The sequence below is a fragment of the Cantharellus anzutake genome, assembly GCF_015039405.1.
Source record: "Cantharellus anzutake strain C23 chromosome Unknown EI90scaffold_16, whole genome shotgun sequence".
In the NCBI taxonomy this organism is placed as follows: Eukaryota; Fungi; Basidiomycota; class Agaricomycetes; order Cantharellales; family Hydnaceae; genus Cantharellus; species Cantharellus anzutake.
Window position 1 is genome coordinate 402,475 of NW_024066966.1, and position 20,756 is coordinate 423,230.

General features: G+C 49.0%; 6 protein-coding genes across 6 annotated transcripts; 5 read left to right on the top strand and 1 right to left on the bottom strand.

Annotated features, from left to right (window-relative positions):
• Nucleotides 1-958: 958 nt before the first annotated feature.
• EI90DRAFT_3050632 (phosphatidylserine decarboxylase-domain-containing protein) lies at nucleotides 959-2,260 on the top strand. The gene has a single exon (XM_039059770.1). The coding sequence runs from the start codon at nucleotides 1,053-1,055 to the stop codon at nucleotides 2,241-2,243; it is 1,191 nt and encodes a 396-aa protein (XP_038917749.1). The 5' UTR covers nucleotides 959-1,052; the 3' UTR covers nucleotides 2,244-2,260.
• A 1,841-nt stretch (nucleotides 2,261-4,101) lies between these two features.
• On the top strand, nucleotides 4,102-5,736 carry EI90DRAFT_3050643 (phosphatidylserine decarboxylase-domain-containing protein). Its single transcript, XM_039059771.1, is given in 4 exon segments — nucleotides 4,102-4,158; nucleotides 4,169-4,271; nucleotides 4,337-5,598; nucleotides 5,719-5,736. 2 exon segments carry the CDS (start codon nucleotides 4,250-4,252, stop codon nucleotides 5,596-5,598), a joined length of 1,284 nt encoding a protein of 427 aa, XP_038917750.1. The 5' UTR covers nucleotides 4,102-4,158; nucleotides 4,169-4,249; the 3' UTR covers nucleotides 5,719-5,736.
• Nucleotides 5,737-6,996: 1,260 nt separating this feature from the next.
• EI90DRAFT_497595 (uncharacterized protein) lies at nucleotides 6,997-7,779 on the bottom strand. Its single transcript, XM_039067699.1, has 2 exons — nucleotides 7,379-7,779; nucleotides 6,997-7,319 (listed from the first exon to the last, which is right to left on the bottom strand). The coding sequence occupies exons 1-2, from the start codon at nucleotides 7,653-7,655 to the stop codon at nucleotides 7,135-7,137; spliced, it is 462 nt and encodes a 153-aa protein (XP_038917751.1). The 5' UTR covers nucleotides 7,656-7,779; the 3' UTR covers nucleotides 6,997-7,134.
• Nucleotides 7,780-9,160: 1,381 nt separating this feature from the next.
• On the top strand, nucleotides 9,161-10,041 carry EI90DRAFT_497614 (uncharacterized protein). The gene has a single exon (XM_039067700.1). The coding sequence runs from the start codon at nucleotides 9,384-9,386 to the stop codon at nucleotides 9,960-9,962; it is 579 nt and encodes a 192-aa protein (XP_038917752.1). The 5' UTR covers nucleotides 9,161-9,383; the 3' UTR covers nucleotides 9,963-10,041.
• A 2,856-nt stretch (nucleotides 10,042-12,897) lies between these two features.
• Nucleotides 12,898-14,532, top strand: EI90DRAFT_3050662 (phosphatidylserine decarboxylase-domain-containing protein). The gene is given in 4 exon segments (XM_039059772.1): nucleotides 12,898-12,954; nucleotides 12,965-13,067; nucleotides 13,133-14,394; nucleotides 14,515-14,532. The coding sequence occupies 2 exon segments, from the start codon at nucleotides 13,046-13,048 to the stop codon at nucleotides 14,392-14,394; spliced, it is 1,284 nt and encodes a 427-aa protein (XP_038917753.1). The 5' UTR covers nucleotides 12,898-12,954; nucleotides 12,965-13,045; the 3' UTR covers nucleotides 14,515-14,532.
• Nucleotides 14,533-19,666: 5,134 nt separating this feature from the next.
• EI90DRAFT_497942 (uncharacterized protein) lies at nucleotides 19,667-20,113 on the top strand. Its single transcript, XM_039067701.1, has one exon. It carries the CDS (start codon nucleotides 19,822-19,824, stop codon nucleotides 20,062-20,064), a length of 243 nt encoding a protein of 80 aa, XP_038917754.1. The 5' UTR covers nucleotides 19,667-19,821; the 3' UTR covers nucleotides 20,065-20,113.
• Nucleotides 20,114-20,756: the final 643 nt, after the last annotated feature.

A 20,756-nucleotide genomic window follows, 5' to 3' on the forward strand; every position in this document is an offset into this window, starting at 1 on the left:
CGTCCTGGAGCGCAATTCAGGATCCATCGGATAGACTGGTCTGGGGAGGGTACATGTATTGGAGAGCATCGCGCATCTTCACTGCCTCAAAGTGATGTGTGACAAATCCTTATCCTTTGTCAGGCCGGGCTTTAGTCGTGTGATTAATATACAGTGATCCCCCCGAAGCAACTAATCGGTCACAGAACAACGGTTATTTGTATGTCAGTTGACGGGGCAGTTGGTGCAACTGATTAGCATGTTGTATACATCCAGAGGTGACGCTGGACTTGTCCACGATTTGACGTTGTCGTCTCCTGTCCAGGACCGTGCCCGGGATGGACTTCCTGATATTTCTTTTGTTGCATGAGGCTGTCGTGGTTCTCTCTACCTTGCTTTAGATAGGAGCTTGAGCGAATGCATGCTTCTCGGAAGCCGCTCTCCTGTTCCGGGGCGAAAAGACATTTTGTGTCTCCGGCTTAGCTGTCTGGCCAACCGGACTGCTCCAAACTACAAGAGATCATTCGTAAGCTGTTGGGGAGAAATCTCCGGACGGCTGTCGTGTGATACCTCCGTTGTATTGTCCACTGTCCGTATGCCATGACTAGTTTCTTTGCTTACCAAGAAATTTCATTTAGAGATCGCCGACCGCCCAGATCCTGTATATGGCAAGTCGGAACGCTAGCCCCATGTGGAGGTTTTCCTGACAGTGCTCTGCCAATACTAATTAGCCTTCATGATATGCAGTTCCGCATCGTGCACAACCACTGTCCAACTTACAACACTCCTGACCGCTGACTATCTCAGTTGTTCCTGAGTCCTATAAAAATGATGGCTTCTCAACTCCATTCGGCACCCCCAGCAATCAATCATGAGCCTGAATTCTATTAATGTCCAGCAATCTGTCAATGCAGGTACGTCGAATTATCGCTATTATCTCATTCGACACCGAACCAATGTTGTGTACTCACCGAATAGACCCCTCTCATGTTGTCGATGAGCTTAGGGACTATCTCTGCAATAACCCCGAAGCCCGGGATGCATTCGACTTGGGGGTCAAAATTGCTGTTGACATGAACATACCACAATTGAAAGAGTTTAATATTTACGATTTGGAGAGCTACCTTGAGTTCTGCGAAAGCCTTCTACATTGGGTGCCTACCGAAACATTTGACGGGAAGAATGTGTACTACCATCTCTGCCTTTTCTACTTCATTCTCGGCCAGTCTCCCATAGATCGGCTTCAGACTCCAATCCTCCCTACCTCCAAATCACTCTATACTTGGCTTTCTCAGTGGATCATCCGATTTGCGAAGGCAATGGGCAGCAACTTGGACAAGCCTGAATCTTTAACCCCAGAATCGCTTGAAACTTTCCGTAATTCTCCCATTTACCACATGGAAGATTACGAAGAACCCGAAGGCGGGTGGAAGAGTTTCAACCATTTTTTTGCCCGGAAGATTAAAGGCAGACTTCGACCTGTCGCTGGACGCCCCGGCGACCACAGTGTCATCGTGAGCCCAGCTGACTCCGTCTTTGACGGCTGCTGGCGGATCGAGAATAACAGTATCGTTTACCTCAAGCACATCCCTTGGCCTATCCGCCAATTGTTGGCCGGCAGCCCCTACAAATCCAAGTTCGGCGGTGGTGCTTTCACTCATTCTTTCCTCGCCCCGTACGACTATCATCGTCTACATGCCCCGGTCGCAGGAGAAGTGCTAGAAGCGAGAGTGATTCCAGGTCTTTGCTACCTCGAGGTAGACGCGACAACTGACGGTGACAGGAACGCCCGTCTATCGATGAAGCGGGCCCTTCCTGCGGCAAGGTCAGGCCCTGGAGCCCCTAAGGACCCGGGTGGCGCAACCCACACCGGGAACGACATTTTGGCTCCTAACACTCCCGGTTACCAATTCCTCCAAGCAAGGGGGCTAATCGTGATCAAGAATCCGGACATCGGTCTCGTTGCCGTGTTACCCATCGGAATGTGCCAAGTCTCCTCCGTTGTACTGACAGTTAAAGAAGGCGACACACTGAAGAAAGGAGATGAAATTTCTTACTTCCAATGCGGTGGTTCCGATTGCGTGATGCTCTTCCAGAGGAAAGCAAACGTCGGGTTCACGACCTCCCTCGGTCAGCATTACAACGTTGGTATCCAAGTCGCCAGGGCTTTCCCCGACGGGATACCGCAGGAAGGCTTCAAGCCTGCTCCCAAGCGTCATAAACATATCAAGCGTCCCGAGTCCGCTCTTCCTAATGGCCACTGAACTTGGAACTCTCGGCAGCATTTGGGGATGTACGTGCGTGTCCCTAGAGTCCCGCCCTAGCTATGCATGTGGACTGACTTTTGTAATATCAAAAGCTCCAATCAGAGCCCTTGGCTCATAACGATCTCCGTACCATTGCAACAACTCCATGATAAGAAAAAACCAGCCCGGAAAGTCACCCTCCCCCAACCTGCGAAGGCTAACTGAGGCTCGACTAAAAAAGAAAAAAGAAAAAAGCAACGAGATGGAAAAGGGGCAAAACATTTGTTTGCGTTGCGCTGAACTTCTGATAGCTTCTCACTCTATCCAATCTATAACTTCTCAAAACCCCTTGTTTCGATGAAATATAGTCGTTACGATGCACCTCGAAGGAAATTCTCGCGAGGTGAAAGCGGATTATCTGACAACAACACATACGTTTGTCCGGTCCAGATGTTACCTATACGTCATAACCAAAGGACAGCTAGAGTCACTGACCCCCAAAGATGTTTGGGTGGGCGACAGAGAAAAGGAGTGGCGAACAGTTGTTCCATGTTTTCTCATCGCGATTTACGAGTCTGAGTCTTACGCGAATAGCTTTTGGTTTTAAAATACGAATACGCACCCGATCGCATGTTACAGGTCTCGGATTTCGGTAGCTTGTACCGTTTCACGGGAATTTGGATCACTCATGGGGTTCATGAGGTGAGCGTCAAGTGGGCGTTCATGCGTTCATCAACCCCGTGATGACATTTGAATTGCATTGTGGCGGAGTTGTCCGAATTATATTGTCATATTGCATGTGTCATAGCGCCTGCACGACATGATTAAACACTTCTATTTTATGTAAAGCAATCATCAGTGTCTCGAAGCGCCGCGAGTCTGGATCGCTTGTCTGAGGACGGTAGAGCACAGGCAACGGAGAGAAAAGAATCAGTCACTAATGCGCTAGCTCCATTGGGTTCTAATATTGCTGGATCACGAGGCAACAACATGACAGGCCGGCTGGTCGACTCCGTATTCACGTCATAAATGTGTTCTCCCCATCCTTTCTCATGGAGTCATGACTCCACTCGCAATCAGATTGGCCCCCGCCAGATTTTCCCTTTGCCATCGTTCGTGCGCTGACTGTGATGGTGATTGCCGCATGGAATCCACGTAGTTGAGCTTTACTGCCTGTGCAGCTGCCAGGACTGCAGATGGGGTCAAACTTTCCCTGGGCTAGGCGATCACCCGCGCGATCTCTGAGCACGTGGGAACGAATTTCCGACAAGCTGTTCTATAACCAGTATGTACTACAGTAGTGCTGTATTGCCCAGGTGACCCAGCACCCCACCACGAGCGCCACCACGAATCAGCGCCTTGATGATCTATCTGGTGTTCTGGGACTGTGCTTCTGTGACAAATTTCATGGCAATGCAAAGTCCATCCAACTCTCCTGATCAACATTTGAACCCAAAGGACGGTTTGCAAGCGACCAAAAGATAGGACAATGAATGCCGTGTTAGAGGCTCATGGCCCGGTGACGAGAGGCTTGATCAATCTCCTTACCGTGCACTTGAATGCTATTACACACTGCGTATCGAATTTCGGTCTCCGCAGCAAAGGCGTGGAGCACTCTGAAATGCACAATCAATGGGTCCTCCCATATGAGGCCCGGATGGATGATTCCTATCTCCGCTCTCTCCACCTTAGGGTAAGGGTGAGGGAAATGCTCCTCGGAAGTTGCGTGTCCTGCGATCCGCCAATTACATTATTCTTACTATCCGTGTGCTTTGCCAGTTTGTTCTCTGGTCACCAGGTGTTTTCATACTGAGATTGCCGATTGCTGAGATCTTCTCCGCGATGACTAATAGAGCATTCGTGAACCCTGCAGCACCCCATGACCTGTGTTCATGATCGCCACTAACTGATAACGCCCCTGACTGGTATCCGCTTGTATTATTTTCGAGCGGTATAAAGTGAACGATTTTTCAGCCGCTCCTCCCCCACTTCAGCTTTCCTTTCTGACCTCCAGGCAAATAATCATGAGCACACAGCAAGACTCGAGTGCGTCGCATCGTCACCACTATCTCGTTGGATACTGAACCAATTATTTCCTACCTATCGAATAGATGCCGGTGACGTCGTCGATCACCTAAGGACATATCTCAAAGAGCACCCTGATGTCTTCACCGCGTTCGAGTTGGGAGTTCAAATCGCCCTTAGAATCAATGTACCGCAGTTGAAACAGTTTCATATCCACAATCTGAATGACTACCTTAATTTCTACGAACGCCTTCTACATTGGATACCTACCGAAACGTTTGATGGGAAGAACGTGTACTACCATCTCTGTCTTTTCTACTTCATTCTCGACCTGTCTCCCATAAAGAGTCTCCAAACGCCTATCCTTCCCATCTCCAAACAACCCTGGACTTGGCTTTCCAATTGGATAATCAAATTTGCGAAAGCGATGGGTAGCAACTTGGACAAACCCGAATCCTTAACCAAAGCATCGCTTCAAACTTTTTACAAGTCTCCCATCTATCGCATGGAAGATTACCCAAAACGTGACTGGAAGTCTTTCAACGAGTTCTTCGCCCGGGAGATTAATCCCGCCCTTCGACCTATCGACGTTCCCTCGGATCCCACCGTCATTGTGAGCCCCGCTGACTCCGTCTTTGACGGTGCCTGGCCGATCGAGAAGAACAGCGTCGTCTTCCTCAAGTACATCCCTTGGCATATCCAGCAATTGTTGGATGATAGCAAGTACAAAAATGAGTTCGGTGGTGGTGTTTTCACCCATTCTTTCCTTGCCCCGCACGACTATCACCGTCAGCATGCTCCAGTCCCAGGAATAGTGCGGGAAGCGAGAGTGATCCCAGGTCTTTGCTACTTGGAGGTGGAGGCGGTAACCGATGAAAGTGGGAATACATCTCTATCGATGCGACGAGGTCTTCCTGCGCCCTTGCTAGGTCGTGGGGCTCCCAAAGGCACGGGTGGCGCAGCCTACACTGGGAGCGACATCTCAGCTCCTGACACTCCCGGTTACCAATTCCTCCAAGCACGAGGACTGATCGTGATTGATAACCCCACCATCGGTCTCGTCGCCGTCTTACCCATCGGAATGGCTCAAGTCTCCTCCGTCAAACTCACGGTCACATGCGAACAAAAAGTGAAGAAAGGAGACGAAATTTCTTACTTCCAATGTGGTGGTTCCGATTGCGTGATGGTCTTCCAGCAAAAAGCAAACGTCCAATTCACGGCCACCCTCGGTCAGCATTACAATTTCGGGAACCAAGTTGCCCAGGCTTTCCCCAACCAACCGCCGCATGACGATCTCGTGCACGCTCCCGAACATTCTGAACATCCAAATTCCCCTCTTGACCACTAAACTTGAAACCCGGCAGCCTATTTGTTGATGTGCAGGTGTGTGTCCCCTCCACTACCACCTCTTTAAACCGATATCGGCTATACATATAAACTAACCTTCGTGATCTCAAAGTCCCGATTAAGGCTCTGGCGTCACAACGAACGAATGAGAAAGAAAAAATAAAAAATAAAAAAAGAAACAACGCAGAAAGAATGATGTACACTTGCGTGAACGCAGTACTTCCACTAGCTTCTCACTCCTGTCCATATCTCTTGTACATTTCCAATGAAGTGTGGTCGTTATGACATTTGATCGACGTCGGAGTTGAATTCGTATTACAGATTCATATTACAGTGGATTGCAAAAAAAATGTCGCCCCCGATTTGGATGAATGACCTGCAAAATGCGCGTAGCTCCAAGCAGACCCACACCCAGTCGTCTTAATTCGCTGGCGGACGCGCGCGCGCGCCACACACAATGTCGAAATGTGTGACTATGAGGTTATGGTTAATTGTTGAAGCATGCAATGTGAGCACGATTGTGAAACTTTCACGCCTTCGTGAACTAAACGTCGTGAAAGTCTGCTGTACCTGCCTCGCCTCGTAGATTATATTATCCCTGGACCGAATGAGTAATATCGGTCGGCCGATTGGCGATACCACGGGTCCCCCACCTGCACGAGAGTGGCCCACTCCATACTAACGATGAAGACGACGTTATCTTCCAGCGACTCTTTAAAGAGTACCCAAACCCGGACATATATTCGCGATCCCCGCTTATGGTTTCGGCTGCTGTTGTGTCGCTTGTCCAGGGATAATATTACTTACCCCAAGTTGATTGAAGATTGATCAAAAAGAATTCGATCGATCGACTCGTGCAAGATGTCCAAAATCGTTCTTTAGCTCGGCTCGAGCGACGCTGTACGAACCTAGCTTCTCACTCTTGTCCACGTTTGTGACTTTCTCGAAATGCCAGCTCGTTCTCATTGAAATATCATGATCAATGGTTGTTATGCATGACATTTGATCGAGGGGGGTGGCCATTTGTAATTCATACTTAGAATGTCGAAGACTATCTGACTATCTGATCCGATATATCGATCCCCCCGCCCCAAGGAGCACAATTCATTAGTTGTACAACGATTCTTGAGCTGGATACACATTGCTGTCATATTGTCCTTCAGGAGTAGCCCTGGCTGGGGATCCAGCAGGTCCGGTATCGCCATGTCAATACTTGGCCATACATGCCTGGCGATGAAAGCGGCGCATCGGATCATCCCCATTGCACAGCCTGTGGTGCATGCAACCTCCTCGCCATGCAGCCGATAAAAATGCGTAAAACGAACTGAGCATCCCTAAATTTCTCACAAAGCTTGACCGTCCCATTACCAATGGGTAGGCAATCAAGAGCATCCTGCACCGCTTTTGTCGAGATAAAATCAGAACCTGATGTAATGATCATGGCTGGCGTGGGGCAGGAAATCGGATTTCCTAACAGGAGCACAGTCATGCGCCTGCCTCTCTCCAAGGTTGATCATGCCGCTGCTAGCCACATCCTCTAGTGTTCGCAATACGGATCCTGATCGAAGTTTTCCATTTCTTGTGCCGCAGCTTCCGCAAGCCACGGTTCTGAAGGATATCTAGAGCGCATGTATTCGCAATGCTGTGGAATAGAGAATACCGTACGTATATGCGACGCCGCCATTTGACCCAGGTGGCTTGGCAGCTTGGGTTGTAATCCAGCTGTGGCCGCATGTCAGTGACAGCTAGCTTTCCTTCCTTGGCGTAACTTCTTATAATACCTGCAAGTTTTGATCGAGCCAAATAGCTCTTGGCCGAACACACTGACACGAAGCCCGGCCATCCGTGTGAAAGTTTGAAACATGGACCCCATCTGATTTGGCAGTTAGTTTGGACCAAGTCGCCAACGAGCATCGCCAGAGGAGGCCCCAATATAAGAACACGGTGTTTGACTATGGCGAAGGGCGGCCTGGGTCTCATGCCTGCCTGGGATGCATATGAAGTAGATTGGCCTGGGAGAAGTGCTGGTATTCGGCCTCCAAGCAACACGCATTCCATCCTAAGGGACGCTTTTGGAAGGCCTCTACGATCGTGTTGCACTTTTTTGGCCGTAAATAGGGGTAATATAATATTAGAGCCAAAAAAGCAAAAAGAACTTCAACGTTTTGGATGTTGGGTTGGGGTGCCTGTTATGAAGACGCTGGAATACAGCACGTTCTTCGTTGACAGGGAGAGAGGAAGTCACTTCCGGGAAAATATGCATTTACTCGCTCCAACCCAGCTTCTGAATGGATGGCTGCCAACTCTCGCTCCAACGGATTCGAAATTATGTGGCGTGTCTTGTTGGAGGTGGTGGGAGTGTCACGCATGCGCCTCTTGCGCCCACCGCATTTGGAGGGTATCTTCAGGACTGTCCTTATTATAGAAACTGACCTCTACAAGCTGTGCAAAACTGGTAAGTTTGCCACAGGGTCTCGGACTCAATGTATATATATGGTAAACCGGCAAGTGCCGGGAAGAACGCAGACAAAAGTAGTGATGAGTGCTTTGAGTGTGTGCCTAACTTCAACACTTATGACGTGGTTGCTGAACGAAGATGGCTTGGTGGTCGAGCGGCAAACTCCCGTTCCACTCATACTTGCAATGCGACATTGCACTTGGAACTCGCGGACGGCTCTTTTTCTGCATGACCAGGAACAAGACCCCTACTGTGGGAAGTACCCCCATCAGATCGTATCGACTTCTTCGGGTGTTAGGCAACTTGCATTAGAGTCAGCCATGTTTTGAGATCAGGATGCATGGGTGTTCAAATAGCCGCGTGCTTTGATGCCATGGCCGACACAACGTGATCAAACAGAAGGGACGCTGAACTTCTTGATGATTTTGTCTAATATGCAGGGCGTCCCTGACCTAGGTGCTACCCAATTTCACCTATACGCGATTCATGACCAAGGAATAACTAGAGTCACTCATTCTACTTTAGTGGAGGCCGGGATCCTGCCTAATTGATGTGTTTCTGGTGAACAGGCCTTGACCCCATACAAAGCCGCAGTATCTCCAGAGCCAAAACATGGGTTGATCTCTGCTGAACTGATTCATGTCGTGTTTCATGGCAATTGGACCGATCCTCTTCCTGTTCTCAAACAGCCGTGGCCTCACTCAGTGCACTGCCGTCTGCGCATCTACCAACCTGGCATGTTTTTCCCCTCTAATAAATCCACTCGTCAACCGCCAGCGTCCCGAAGCGCAATTCAGCATCCATTGGACGGGCTGGTCTGGGGAGGGTACATGTGTTGGAGAGCATCACGCATCTTCACTTCCCCAAGAAGCCTCAAAGTGATGTGTGACAAATCCTTATGCTTTGTCAGGCCGGGCTTTAGTCGTGTGATTAATATACAGTGATCCCCCCGAAGCAACTAATCGGTCACAGAACGACGGTTATTTATATGTTAGATGACGGGGCAGTTGGTGTAACTGATTAGCATGTCGTATGCATCCAGAGGTGACGCTGGACTTGTCCACGATTTGACATTGTCGTCTCCTGTCCAGGACCCATGCACGCGGTGCCCGGGGTGGACTTCCTGACACCTCTCTTGTTGCATGAGGCTGTCGTGGTTCCCTATGCCTTGCTTGGATAGGAGCTTGAGCGAATGCGTGCTCCTCAGAAGCTGCTCTCCTGTTCCAGGGCGAAAAGACATTCTTGTGCCTCCAGCTTAGCTGTCTGGCCAACCGGACTGCTCCAAACTACAAGAGATCATTCGTAAGCTGTTGGGAAGAAATCTCCGGATGGCTATCGTGCGATACCTCCGTTGTATTGTCCACAACTGTCCGTATGCCATGACCAGTTTCTTTGCTTACCAAGAAATTTCATTTAGAGATCGCCGACCGCCTAGATCCTGTAGATGGCGAGTCGGAACGCTGGCCCCATATGGAGGTTCTCCTGACAGTGCTCTGCCAATACTAATAAGCCTTCATGATATGCAGATCCGCATCGTGCACAACCACTATCAACTAACAACACTCCTGACCGCTAACTGTCTCAGTTGTTCTGAGCACTATGAAATGATGGCTTCTCAACTCCACTCGGCACCCCGACCCCAGAAATCAATCATGAGCCTTAATTCTGTTAATGTCCAGCAATCCTCAATGCAGGCACGCCGAATTACCGCTATTATCTCATTCGATACCGAACCGATGTTGTGTACTCACCGAATAGACCCCTCTTGTGTTGTCGATGAGCTTAGGGACTATCTCTGCAATAACCCCGAAGCCCGGGATGCATTCGACTTGGGGGTCAAAATTGCTATTGACATGAATATACCACAGTTGAAAAATTTAATATTTACGATTTGGAGGCTACTTTGAGTTCTGCGAAAGCTTTCTACATTGGGTGCCTACCGAAACTTTGACGGGAAGAACGTGTACTACCATCTCTGCATTTTCTACTTTAATCTCCCGTCGATCGGCTTCAGACTCCAATCCTTCCTACCTCCAGTCACCCTATACTTGGCTTTCTCAGTGGATCATCCGATTTGCGAAAGCAATGGGCAGCAACTTGGACAAGCCTGAATCTTTAACCCCAGAATCGCTTGAAACTTTCCGTAATTCTCCCATTTACCACATGGAGAACGAAACCGAAGCTGGAGTTTCCCATTGGGGATAGCAGACCACCTGTCCTGACGCCGACCACAGTGTCATCGTGAGCCCAGCTGACTCCATCTTTGACGGCTGCTGGCGGATCGAGAATAACAGTATCGTTTACCTCAAGCACATCCCTTGGCCTATCCGCCAATTGTTGGCCGGCAGCCCCTACAAATCCAAGTTCGGCGGTGGTGCTTTCATTCTTTCCTCGCCCCGTACGACTATCATCGTCTACATGCCCGTCGCAGGAGAAGTGCTAGAAGCGAGAGTTATTCCAGGTCTTTGCTACCTCGAGGTAGACGCGACAACTGATGGTGACAGGAACGCCGTCTATCGATGAGGCGGGCCCTTCCTGCGGCAAGGTCAGGCCTGGAGCCCCTAAGGACCCGGGTGGCGCAACCCACACCGGGAACGACATTTTGGCTCCTAACACTCCCGGTTACCAATTCCTCCAAGCAAGGGGCTAATCGTGATCAAGAATCCGGACATCGGTCTCGTTGCCGTGTTACCCATCGGAATGTGCCAAGTCTCCTCCGTTGTACTGACAGTTAAAGAAGGCGACACACTGAAGAAAGGAGATGAAATTTCTTACTTCCAATGCGGTGGTTCCGATTGCGTGATGCTCTTCCAGAGGAAAGCAAACGTCGGGTTCACGACCTCCCTCGGTCAGCATTACAACGTTGGTATCCAAGTCGCCAGGGCTTTCCCCGACGGGATACCGCAGGAAGGCTTCAAGCCTGCTCCCAAGCGTCATAAACATATCAAGCGTCCCGAGTCCGCTCTTCCTAATGGCCACTGAACTTGGAACTCTCGGCAGCATTTGGGGATGTACGTGCGTGTCCCTAGAGTCCCGCCCTAGCTATGCATGTGGACTGACTTTTGTAATATCAAAAGCTCCAATCAGAGCCCCTGGCTCATAACGATCTCCGTACCATTGCAACAACTCCATGATAAGAAAAAACCAGCCCGGAAAGTCACCCTCCCCCAACCTGCGAAGGCTAACTGAGGCTCGACTAAAAAAGAAAAAAGAAAAAAGCAACGAGATGGAAAAGGGGCAAAACATTTGTTTGCGTTGCGCTGAACTTCTGATAGCTTCTCACTCTATCCAATCTATAACTTCTCAAAACCCCTTGTTTCGATGAAATATAGTCGTTACGATGCACCTCGAAGGAAATTCTCGCGAGGTGAAAGCGGATTATCTGACAACAACACATACGTTTGTCCGGTCCAGATGTTACCTATACGTCATAACCAAAGGACAGCTAGAGTCACTGACCCCCAAAGATGTTTGGGTGGGCGACAGAGAAAAGGAGTGGCGAACAGTTGTTCCATGTTTTCTCATCGCGATTTACGAGTCTGAGTCTTACGCGAATAGCTTTTGGTTTTAAAATACGAATACGCACCCGATCGCATGTTACAGGTCTCGGATTTCGGTAGCTTGTACCGTTTCACGGGAATTTGGATCACTCATGGGGTTCATGAGGTGAGCGTCAAGTGGGCGTTCATGCGTTCATCAACCCCGTGATGACATTTGAATTGCATTGTGGCGGAGTTGTCCGAATTATATTGTCATATTGCATGTGTCATAGCGCCTGCACGACATGATTAAACACTTCTATTTTATGTAAAGCAATCATCAGTGTCTCGAAGCGCCGCGAGTCTGGATCGCTTGTCTGAGGACGGTAGAGCACAGGCAACGGAGAGAAAAGAATCAGTCACTAATGCGCTAGCTCCATTGGGTTCTAATATTGCTGGATCACGAGGCAACAACATGACAGGCCGGCTGGTCGACTCCGTATTCACGTCATAAATGTGTTCTCCCCATCCTTTCTCATGGAGTCATGACTCCACTCGCAATCAGATTGGCCCCCGCCAGATTTTCCCTTTGCCATCGTTCGTGCGCTGACTGTGATGGTGATTGCCGCATGGAATCCACGTAGTTGAGCTTTACTGCCTGTGCAGCTGCCAGGACTGCAGATGGGGTCAAACTTTCCCTGGGCTAGGCGATCACCCGCGCGATCTCTGAGCACGTGGGAACGAATTTCCGACAAGCTGTTCTATAACCAGTATGTACTACAGTAGTGCTGTATTGCCCAGGTGACCCAGCACCCCACCACGAGCGCCACCACGAATCAGCGCCTTGATGATCTATCTGGTGTTCTGGGACTGTGCTTCTGTGACAAATTTCATGGCAATGCAAAGTCCATCCAACTCTCCTGATCAACATTTGAACCCAAAGGACGGTTTGCAAGCGACCAAAAGATAGGACAATGAATGCCGTGTTAGAGGCTCATGGCCCGGTGACGAGAGGCTTGATCAATCTCCTTACCGTGCACTTGAATGCTATTACACACTTTGCGTATCGAATTTCGGTCTCCGCAGCAAAGGCGTGGAGCACTCTGAAATGCACAATCAATGGGTCCTCCCATATGAGGCCCGGATGGATGATTCCTATCTCCGCTCTCTCCACCTTAGGGTAAGGGTGAGGGAAATGCTCCTCGGAAGTTGCGTGTCCTGCGATCCGCCAATTACATTATTCTTACTATCCGTGTGCTTTGCCAGTTTGTTCTCTGGTCACCAGGTGTTTTCATACTGAGATTGCCGATTGCTGAGATCTTCTCCGCGATGACTAATAGAGCATTCGTGAACCCTGCAGCACCCCATGACCTGTGTTCATGATCGCCACTAACTGATAACGCCCCTGACTGGTATCCGCTTGTATTATTTTCGAGCGGTATAAAGTGAACGATTTTTCAGCGGCTCCTCCCCCACTTCAGCTTTCCTTTCTGACCTCCAGGCAAATAATCATGAGCACACAGCAAGACTCGAGTGCGTCGCATCGTCACCACTATCTCGCTGGATACTGAACCAATTATTTCCTACCTATCGAATAGATGCCGGTGACGTCGTCGATCACCTAAGGACATATCTCAAAGAGCACCCTGATGTCTTCACCGCGTTCGAGTTGGGAGTTCAAATCGCCCTTAGAATCAATGTACCGCAGTTGAAACAGTTTCATATCCACAATCTGAATGACTACCTTAATTTCTACGAACGCCTTCTACATTGGATACCTACCGAAACGTTTGATGGGAAGAACGTGTACTACCATCTCTGTCTTTTCTACTTCATTCTCGACCTGTCTCCCATAAAGAGTCTCCAAACGCCTATCCTTCCCATCTCCAAACAACCCTGGACTTGGCTTTCCAATTGGATAATCAAATTTGCGAAAGCGATGGGTAGCAACTTGGACAAACCCGAATCCTTAACCAAAGAATCGCTTCAAACTTTTTACAAGTCTCCCATCTATCGCATGGAAGATTACCCAAAACGTGACTGGAAGTCTTTCAACGAGTTCTTCGCCCGGGAGATTAATCCCGCCCTTCGACCTATCGACGTTCCCTCGGATCCCACCGTCATTGTGAGCCCCGCTGACTCCGTCTTTGACGGTGCCTGGCCGATCGAGAAGAACAGCGTCGTCTTCCTCAAGTACATCCCTTGGCATATCCAGCAATTGTTGGATGATAGCAAGTACAAAAATGAGTTCGGTGGTGGTGTTTTCACCCATTCTTTCCTTGCCCCGCACGACTATCACCGTCAGCATGCTCCAGTCTCAGGAATAGTGCGGGAAGCGAGAGTGATCCCAGGTCTTTGCTACTTGGAGGTGGAGGCGGTAACGGATGAAAGTGGGAATACATCTCTATCGATGCGACGAGGTCTTCCTGCGCCCTTGCTAGGTCGTGGGGCTCCCAAAGGCACGGGTGGCGCAGCCTACACTGGGAGCGACATCTCAGCTCCTGACACTCCCGGTTACCAATTCCTCCAAGCACGAGGACTGATCGTGATTGATAACCCCACCATCGGTCTCGTCGCCGTCTTACCCATCGGAATGGCTCAAGTCTCCTCCGTCAAACTCACGGTCACATGCGAACAAAAAGTGAAGAAAGGAGACGAAATTTCTTACTTCCAATGTGGTGGTTCCGATTGCGTGATGGTCTTCCAGCAAAAAGCAAACGTCCAATTCACGGCCACCCTCGGTCAGCATTACAATTTCGGGAACCAAGTTGCCCAGGCTTTCCCCAACCAACCGCCGCATGACGATCTCGTGCACGCTCCCGAACATTCTGAACATCCAAATTCCCCTCTTGACCACTAAACTTGAAACCCGGCAGCCTATTTGTTGATGTGCAGGTGTGTGTCCCCTCCACTACCACCTCTTTAAACCGATATCGGCTATACATATAAACTAACCTTCGTGATCTCAAAGTCCCGATTAAGGCTCTGGCGTCACAACGAACGAATGAGAAAGAAAAAAGAAAAAATAAAAAAGAAACAACGCAGAAAGAATGATGTACACTTGGGTGAACGCAGTACTTCCACTAGCTTCTCACTCCTGTCCATATCTCTTGTACATTTCCAATGAAGTGTGGTCGTTATGACATTTGATCGACGTCGGAGTTGAATTCGTATTACAAATTCATATTACAGTGGATTGCAAAAAAAATGTCGCCCCCGATTTGAATGAATGACCTGCAAAATGCGCGTAGCTCCAAGCAGACCCACACCCAGTCGTCTTAATTCGCTGGCGGATGCGCGCGCGCGCCACACACAATGTCGAAATGTGTGACTATGAGGTTATGGTTAATTATTGAAGCATGCAATGTGAGCACGATCGTGAAACTTTCACGCCTTCGTGAACTAAACGTCGTGAAAGTCTGCTGTACCTGCCTCGCCTCGTAGATTATATTATCCCTGGACCGAATGAGTAATGTCGGTCGGCCGATTGGCGATACCACGGGTCCCCCACCTGCACGAGAGTGGCCCACTCCATACTAACGATGAAGACGACGTTATCTTCCAGCGACTCTTTAAAGAGTACCCAAACCCGTAACGGAATAACCGCTTGCTCTAGTAGATAGCTCAGTCTCAAGCAATATGCGCGAGAACTATTATATTACCTAGTAGATAGCTGTAAGGTAATATACAATAAGTTACAAGATATAAGAAATGAAAGAGAGTAACTAACCTCAGTCTCAAGCAATATGCGCGAGAACTGAGGGAAAAGGAAACTAATTCAAAAGATTGAATATAGTTTGTGGTCTTTGCGGATAAGTCCGAAGTGACCAAAATAAGTAAGAAGCAAAAGGTGTTGTGACCAAATAGTCACGCTACCGCGGGAATGTGGCTGTCCGGGCGAGTTCCTCGCTCGGATGTAGGAATGTGGCTGTACGGAAAACTCGTCCGGCCTCCCATAGCACACGGTTCCTCCAACAACCCGGACATATATTCGCGATCCCCGCTTATGGTTTCGGCTGCTGTTGTGTCGCTTGTCCAGGGATAATATTACTTACCCCAAGTTGATTGAAGATTGATCAAAAAGAATTCGATCGATCGACTCGTGCAAGATGTCCAAAATCGTTCTTTAGCTCGGCTCGAGCTAAAGTTGCACCACTCAGTGCGGCGGCTCGGTTGGGATGGCAGTAGACTCTAAAGATATATTTGTCGGTGTAAATACATGTAAATACACATCGAGACAAGTATGGAAAGTGCACAACACCCGTTATGACTTGCTCCTCCAACACTCCCCCTCAAGTCATGATCCAAAAATATTCAATGAATGTGGAATCAAGTAACAACTTGATAGGAGAGGTTGATAGAAAATTGTCCATAGGACAAAAATGAATGTAGAAATCATTACCATATTCAATATGATGAGCAACAAAGGTGTTGGCTGTCATAAAGACTATGCCAATAAAGAAATGTTTGATGGCCTTATGATTCCTCCATTTGCTGTGCCCTTAAATCGATGACCTCCCCCTCAGCGTCCTTCTTGGTCGCATTATACCACCCACTCCTTATTATCAATGCCCTTAGTTAGGCAGCTCCCCCTCCTTCTATGACAGCTGATTGAAGCATAGCGACTATTCTCCCCCTCAGGTGTTAGGGAAAGGGGCATGTGTGATGGTGGTTCGGATTGGTCACAGGGCGATTGTTGGAAAGGAATTGGATTGTGCACGAAAATGATCGTAAAATGGGCAAATGGGACATGAATGGTAGTTTTGCATGAGTTTTTGCTCACATGTCTTCGCTTCAAAAGATCCTTGTCCTCAAAAGGGAATCTTAGTCCCCCCCCTGCATGCATTGAAAAGCGGGTCGCGCTCCATAGCTATTTGCATCGGAGTCGCTGATTATAAGCTGACTCATAGGATGCTGCCGCATTTGTAGATGTTGCAGTATGTGATTGTTGATTTGTTGAGGTGGATTAAGGCCGGAGCCAATTGGTGTGATAGCGAGGACGAAAACGGGAGGTGGAAGTGGAAATATTGCGCATTTTTATAAAGCATGGTCCGGAGCCAAGCTGAACCCGGCCTTGTTGAATTTGCATCATGCCCCCAGCCCAAGGGGTGTGGAGTCAACAGTAAAATTGCTTGAGGCGATGTTAAGGGAGTATATTGCATGCATAAAAGCTGCAAGAATCGCGCGCGCGTGTCCAAATCAGTTCCTAGTCCTCCTCTCATTCATGTGGAATATATCAGTCCCAAAGAATAAAGATCTAAAGGATCAGCCCAAGAGATCATTGAGTGGTTTCGCGAAAGTGGAAATGAAATGGGACAATGGGATATGAATGGTAGTTTGCATGATCTCCCGCTTGAGTACATCACTGGTGTAATAGATCTTCATCCTCAAAAGAGGTGTTAGCTCGGCCATAGATTGGTCCGGTGTTTCTGCATAATTGTCGAGGTGATCTGAGCCAGAGTGAATTTGGAGTTGAAGTGGGGATGGAAACAGGAGGTGGATGTGGAACAAAGTGTCGCACACGCGCGCGCGCATGTTCAAGTCGAATCCAAGTAGTCCTCCTCTCATTCATGTAGGACCCAAAGAAAAGATCCAGTAGATCAGCCCAAGAGATCTCCAAGTCCCTCCTGAGAGCATTCTATGCTTCAGAGGGTTATAGTTCGCAGCGCAAAGACCGTGGGAATTTTATGACGTGGCACGACGGAAAATATAAAGGAGTGGTAGTCTGTGCCGCATTCCCAGTGTGAGGGCTTCATCCAAGGGGCTTGCAATCAGCCTCAAATAGGGCTTTCCAAGATTGTATCTCAGCCTCGGGTTTTCCAAAGATGCGTGCCTTTTCAAGGACTTATCGCAGACAAACTTGAAGTCTTCCTCATAAGCCGCTTGAACCTGGCCAGGGTGCCACGAGAGTCATGTGGACTTATACTTGAACCAACCCAGGTGAGCCGCTCTGGGCTCATAACCTAAAGTTGCACCACTCAGTGCGGCGGCTCGGTTGGGATGGCAGTAGACTCTAAAGATATATTTGTCGGTGTAAATACATGTAAATACACATCGAGACAAGTATGGAAAGTGCACAACACCCGTTATGACTTGCTCCTCCAACACGAGCGACGCTGTACGAACCTAGCTTCTCACTCTTGTCCACGTTTGTGACTTTCTCGAAATGCCAGCTCGTTCTCATTGAAATATCATGATCAATGGTTGTTATGCATGACATTTGATCGAGGGGGGTGGCCATTTGTAATTCATACTTAGAATGTCGAAGACTATCTGACTATCTGATCCGATATATCGATCCCCCCGCCCCAAGGAGCACAATTCATTAGTTGTACAACGATTCTTGAGCTGGATACACATTGCTGTCATATTGTCCTTCAGGAGTAGCCCTGGCTGGGGATCCAGCAGGTCCGGTATCGCCATGTCAATACTTGGCCATACATGCCTGGCAATGAAAGCGGCGCATCGGATCATCCCCATTGCACAGCCTGTGGTGCATGCAACCTCCTCGCCATGCAGCCGATAAAAATGCGTAAAACGAACTAGGCAATCAAGAGCATCCTGCACCGCTTTTGTCGAGAATAAGCACTCGATAAAATCAGAACCTGATGTAATGATCATGGCTGGCGTGGGGCAGGAAATCGGATTTCCTAACAGGAGCACAGTCATGCGCCTACCTCTCTCCAAGGTTGATCATGCCGCTGCTAGCCACATCCTCTAGTGTTCGCAATACGGATCCTGATCGAAGGCTGTGCAAGTTTTCCATTTCTTGTGCCGCAGCTTCCGCAAGCCACGGTTCTGAAGGATATCTAGAGCGCATGTATTCGCAATGCTGTGGAATAGAGAATACCGTACGTATATGCGACGCCGCCATTTGACCCAGGTGGCTTGGCAGCTTGGGTTGTAATCCAGCTGTGGCCGCATGTCAGTGACAGCTAGCTTTCCTTCCTTGGCGTAACTTCTTATAATACCTGCAAGTTTTGATCGAGCCAAATAGCTCTTGGCCGAACACACTGACACGAAGCCCGGCCATCCGTGTGAAAGTTTGAAACATGGACCCCATCTGAATTGGCAGTTAGTTTGGACCAAGTCGCCAACGAGCATCGCCAGAGGAGGCCCCAATATAAGAACACGGTGTTTGACTATGGCGAAGGGCGGCCTGGGTCTCATGCCTGCCTGGGATGCATATGAAGTAGATTGGCCTGGGAGAAGTGCTGGTATTCGGCCTCCAAGCAACACGCATTCCTTCCTAAGGGACGCTTTTGGAAGGCCTCTACGATCGTGTTGCACTTTTTTGGCCGTAAATAGGGGTAATATAATATTAGAGCCAAAAAAGCAAAAAGAACTTCAACGTTTTGGATGTTGGGTTGGGGTGCCTGTTATGAAGACGCTGGAATACAGCACGTTCTTCGTTGACAGGGAGAGAGGAAGTCACTTCCGGGAAAATATGCATTTACTCGCTCCAACCCAGCTTCTGAATGGATGGCTGCCAACTCTCGCTCCAACGGATTCGAAATTATGTGGCGTGTCTTGTTGGAGGTGGTGGGAGTGTCACGCATGCGCCCCTTGCGCCCACCGCGTTTGGAGGGTATCTTCAGGACTGGCCTTATTATAGAAACTGACCTCTACAAGCTGTGCAAAACTGGTAAGTTTGCCACAGGGTCTCGGACTCAATGTATATATATGGTAAACCGGCAAGTGCCGGGAAGAACGCAGACAAAAGTAGTGATGAGTGCTTTGAGTGTGTGCCTAACTTCAACACTTATGACGTGGTTGCTGAACGAAGATGGCTTGGTGGTCGAGCGGCGAACTCCCGTTCCACTCATACTTGCAATGCAACATTGCACTTGGAACTCGCGGACGGCTCTTTTTCTGCATGACCAGGAACAAGACCCCTACTGTGGGAAGTACCCCCATCAGATCGTATCGACTTCTTCGGGTGTTGGGCAACTTGCATTAGAGTCAGCCATGTTTTGAGATCAGGATGCATGGGTGTTCAAATAGCCGCGTGCTTTGATGCCATGGCCGACACAACGTGATCAAACAGAAGGGACGCTGAACTTCTTGATGATTTTGTCTAATATGCAGGGCGTCCCTGACCTAGGTGCTACCCAATTTCACCTATACGCGATTCATGACCAAGGAATAACTAGAGTCACTCATTCTACTTTAGTGGAGGCCGGGATCCTGCCTAATTGATGTGTTTCTGGTGAACAGGCCTTGACCCCATACAAAGCCGCAGTATCTCCAGAGCCAAAACATGGGTTGATCTGTGCTGAACTGATTCATGTCGTGTTTCATGGCAATTGGACCGATCCTCTTCCTGTTCTCAAACAGCCGTGGCCTCACTCAGTGCACTGCCGTCTGCGCATCTACCAACCTGGCATGTTTTTCCCCTCTAATAAATCCACTCGTCAACCGCCAGCGTCCCGAAGCGCAATTCAGCATCCATTGGACGGGCTGGTCTGGGGAGGGTACATGTGTTGGAGAGCATCACGCATCTTCACTTCCCCAAGAAGCCTCAAAGTGATGTGTGACAAATCCTTATCCTTTGTCAGGCCGGGGTTTAGTCGTGTGATTAATATACAGTGATCCCCCCGAAGCAACTAATCGGTCACAGAACGACGGTTATTTATATGTTAGATGACGGGGCAGTTGGTGTAACTGATTAGCATGTCGTATGCATCCAGAGGTGACGCTGGACTTGTCCACGATTTGACATTGTCGTCTCCTGTCCAGGACCCATGCACGCGGTGCCCGGGGTGGACTTCCTGACACCTCTCTTGTTGCATGAGGCTGTCGTGGTTCCCTATGCCTTGCTTGGGATAGGAGCTTGAGCGAATGCGTGCTCCTCAGAAGCTGCTCTCCTGTTCCAGGGCGAAAAGACATTCTTGTGCCTCCAGCTTAGCTGTCTGGCCAACCGGACTGCTCCAAACTACAAGAGATCATTCGTAAGCTGTTGGGAAGAAATCTCCGGATGGCTATCGTGCGATACCTCCGTTGTATTGTCCACAACTGTCCGTATGCCATGACCAGTTTCTTTGCTTACCAAGAAATTTCATTTAGAGATCGCCGACCGCCTAGATCCTGTAGATGGCGAGTCGGAACGCTGGCCCCATATGGAGGTTCTCCTGACAGTGCTCTGCCAATACTAATAAGCCTTCATGATATGCAGATCCGCATCGTGCACAACCACTATCAACTAACAACACTCCTGACCGC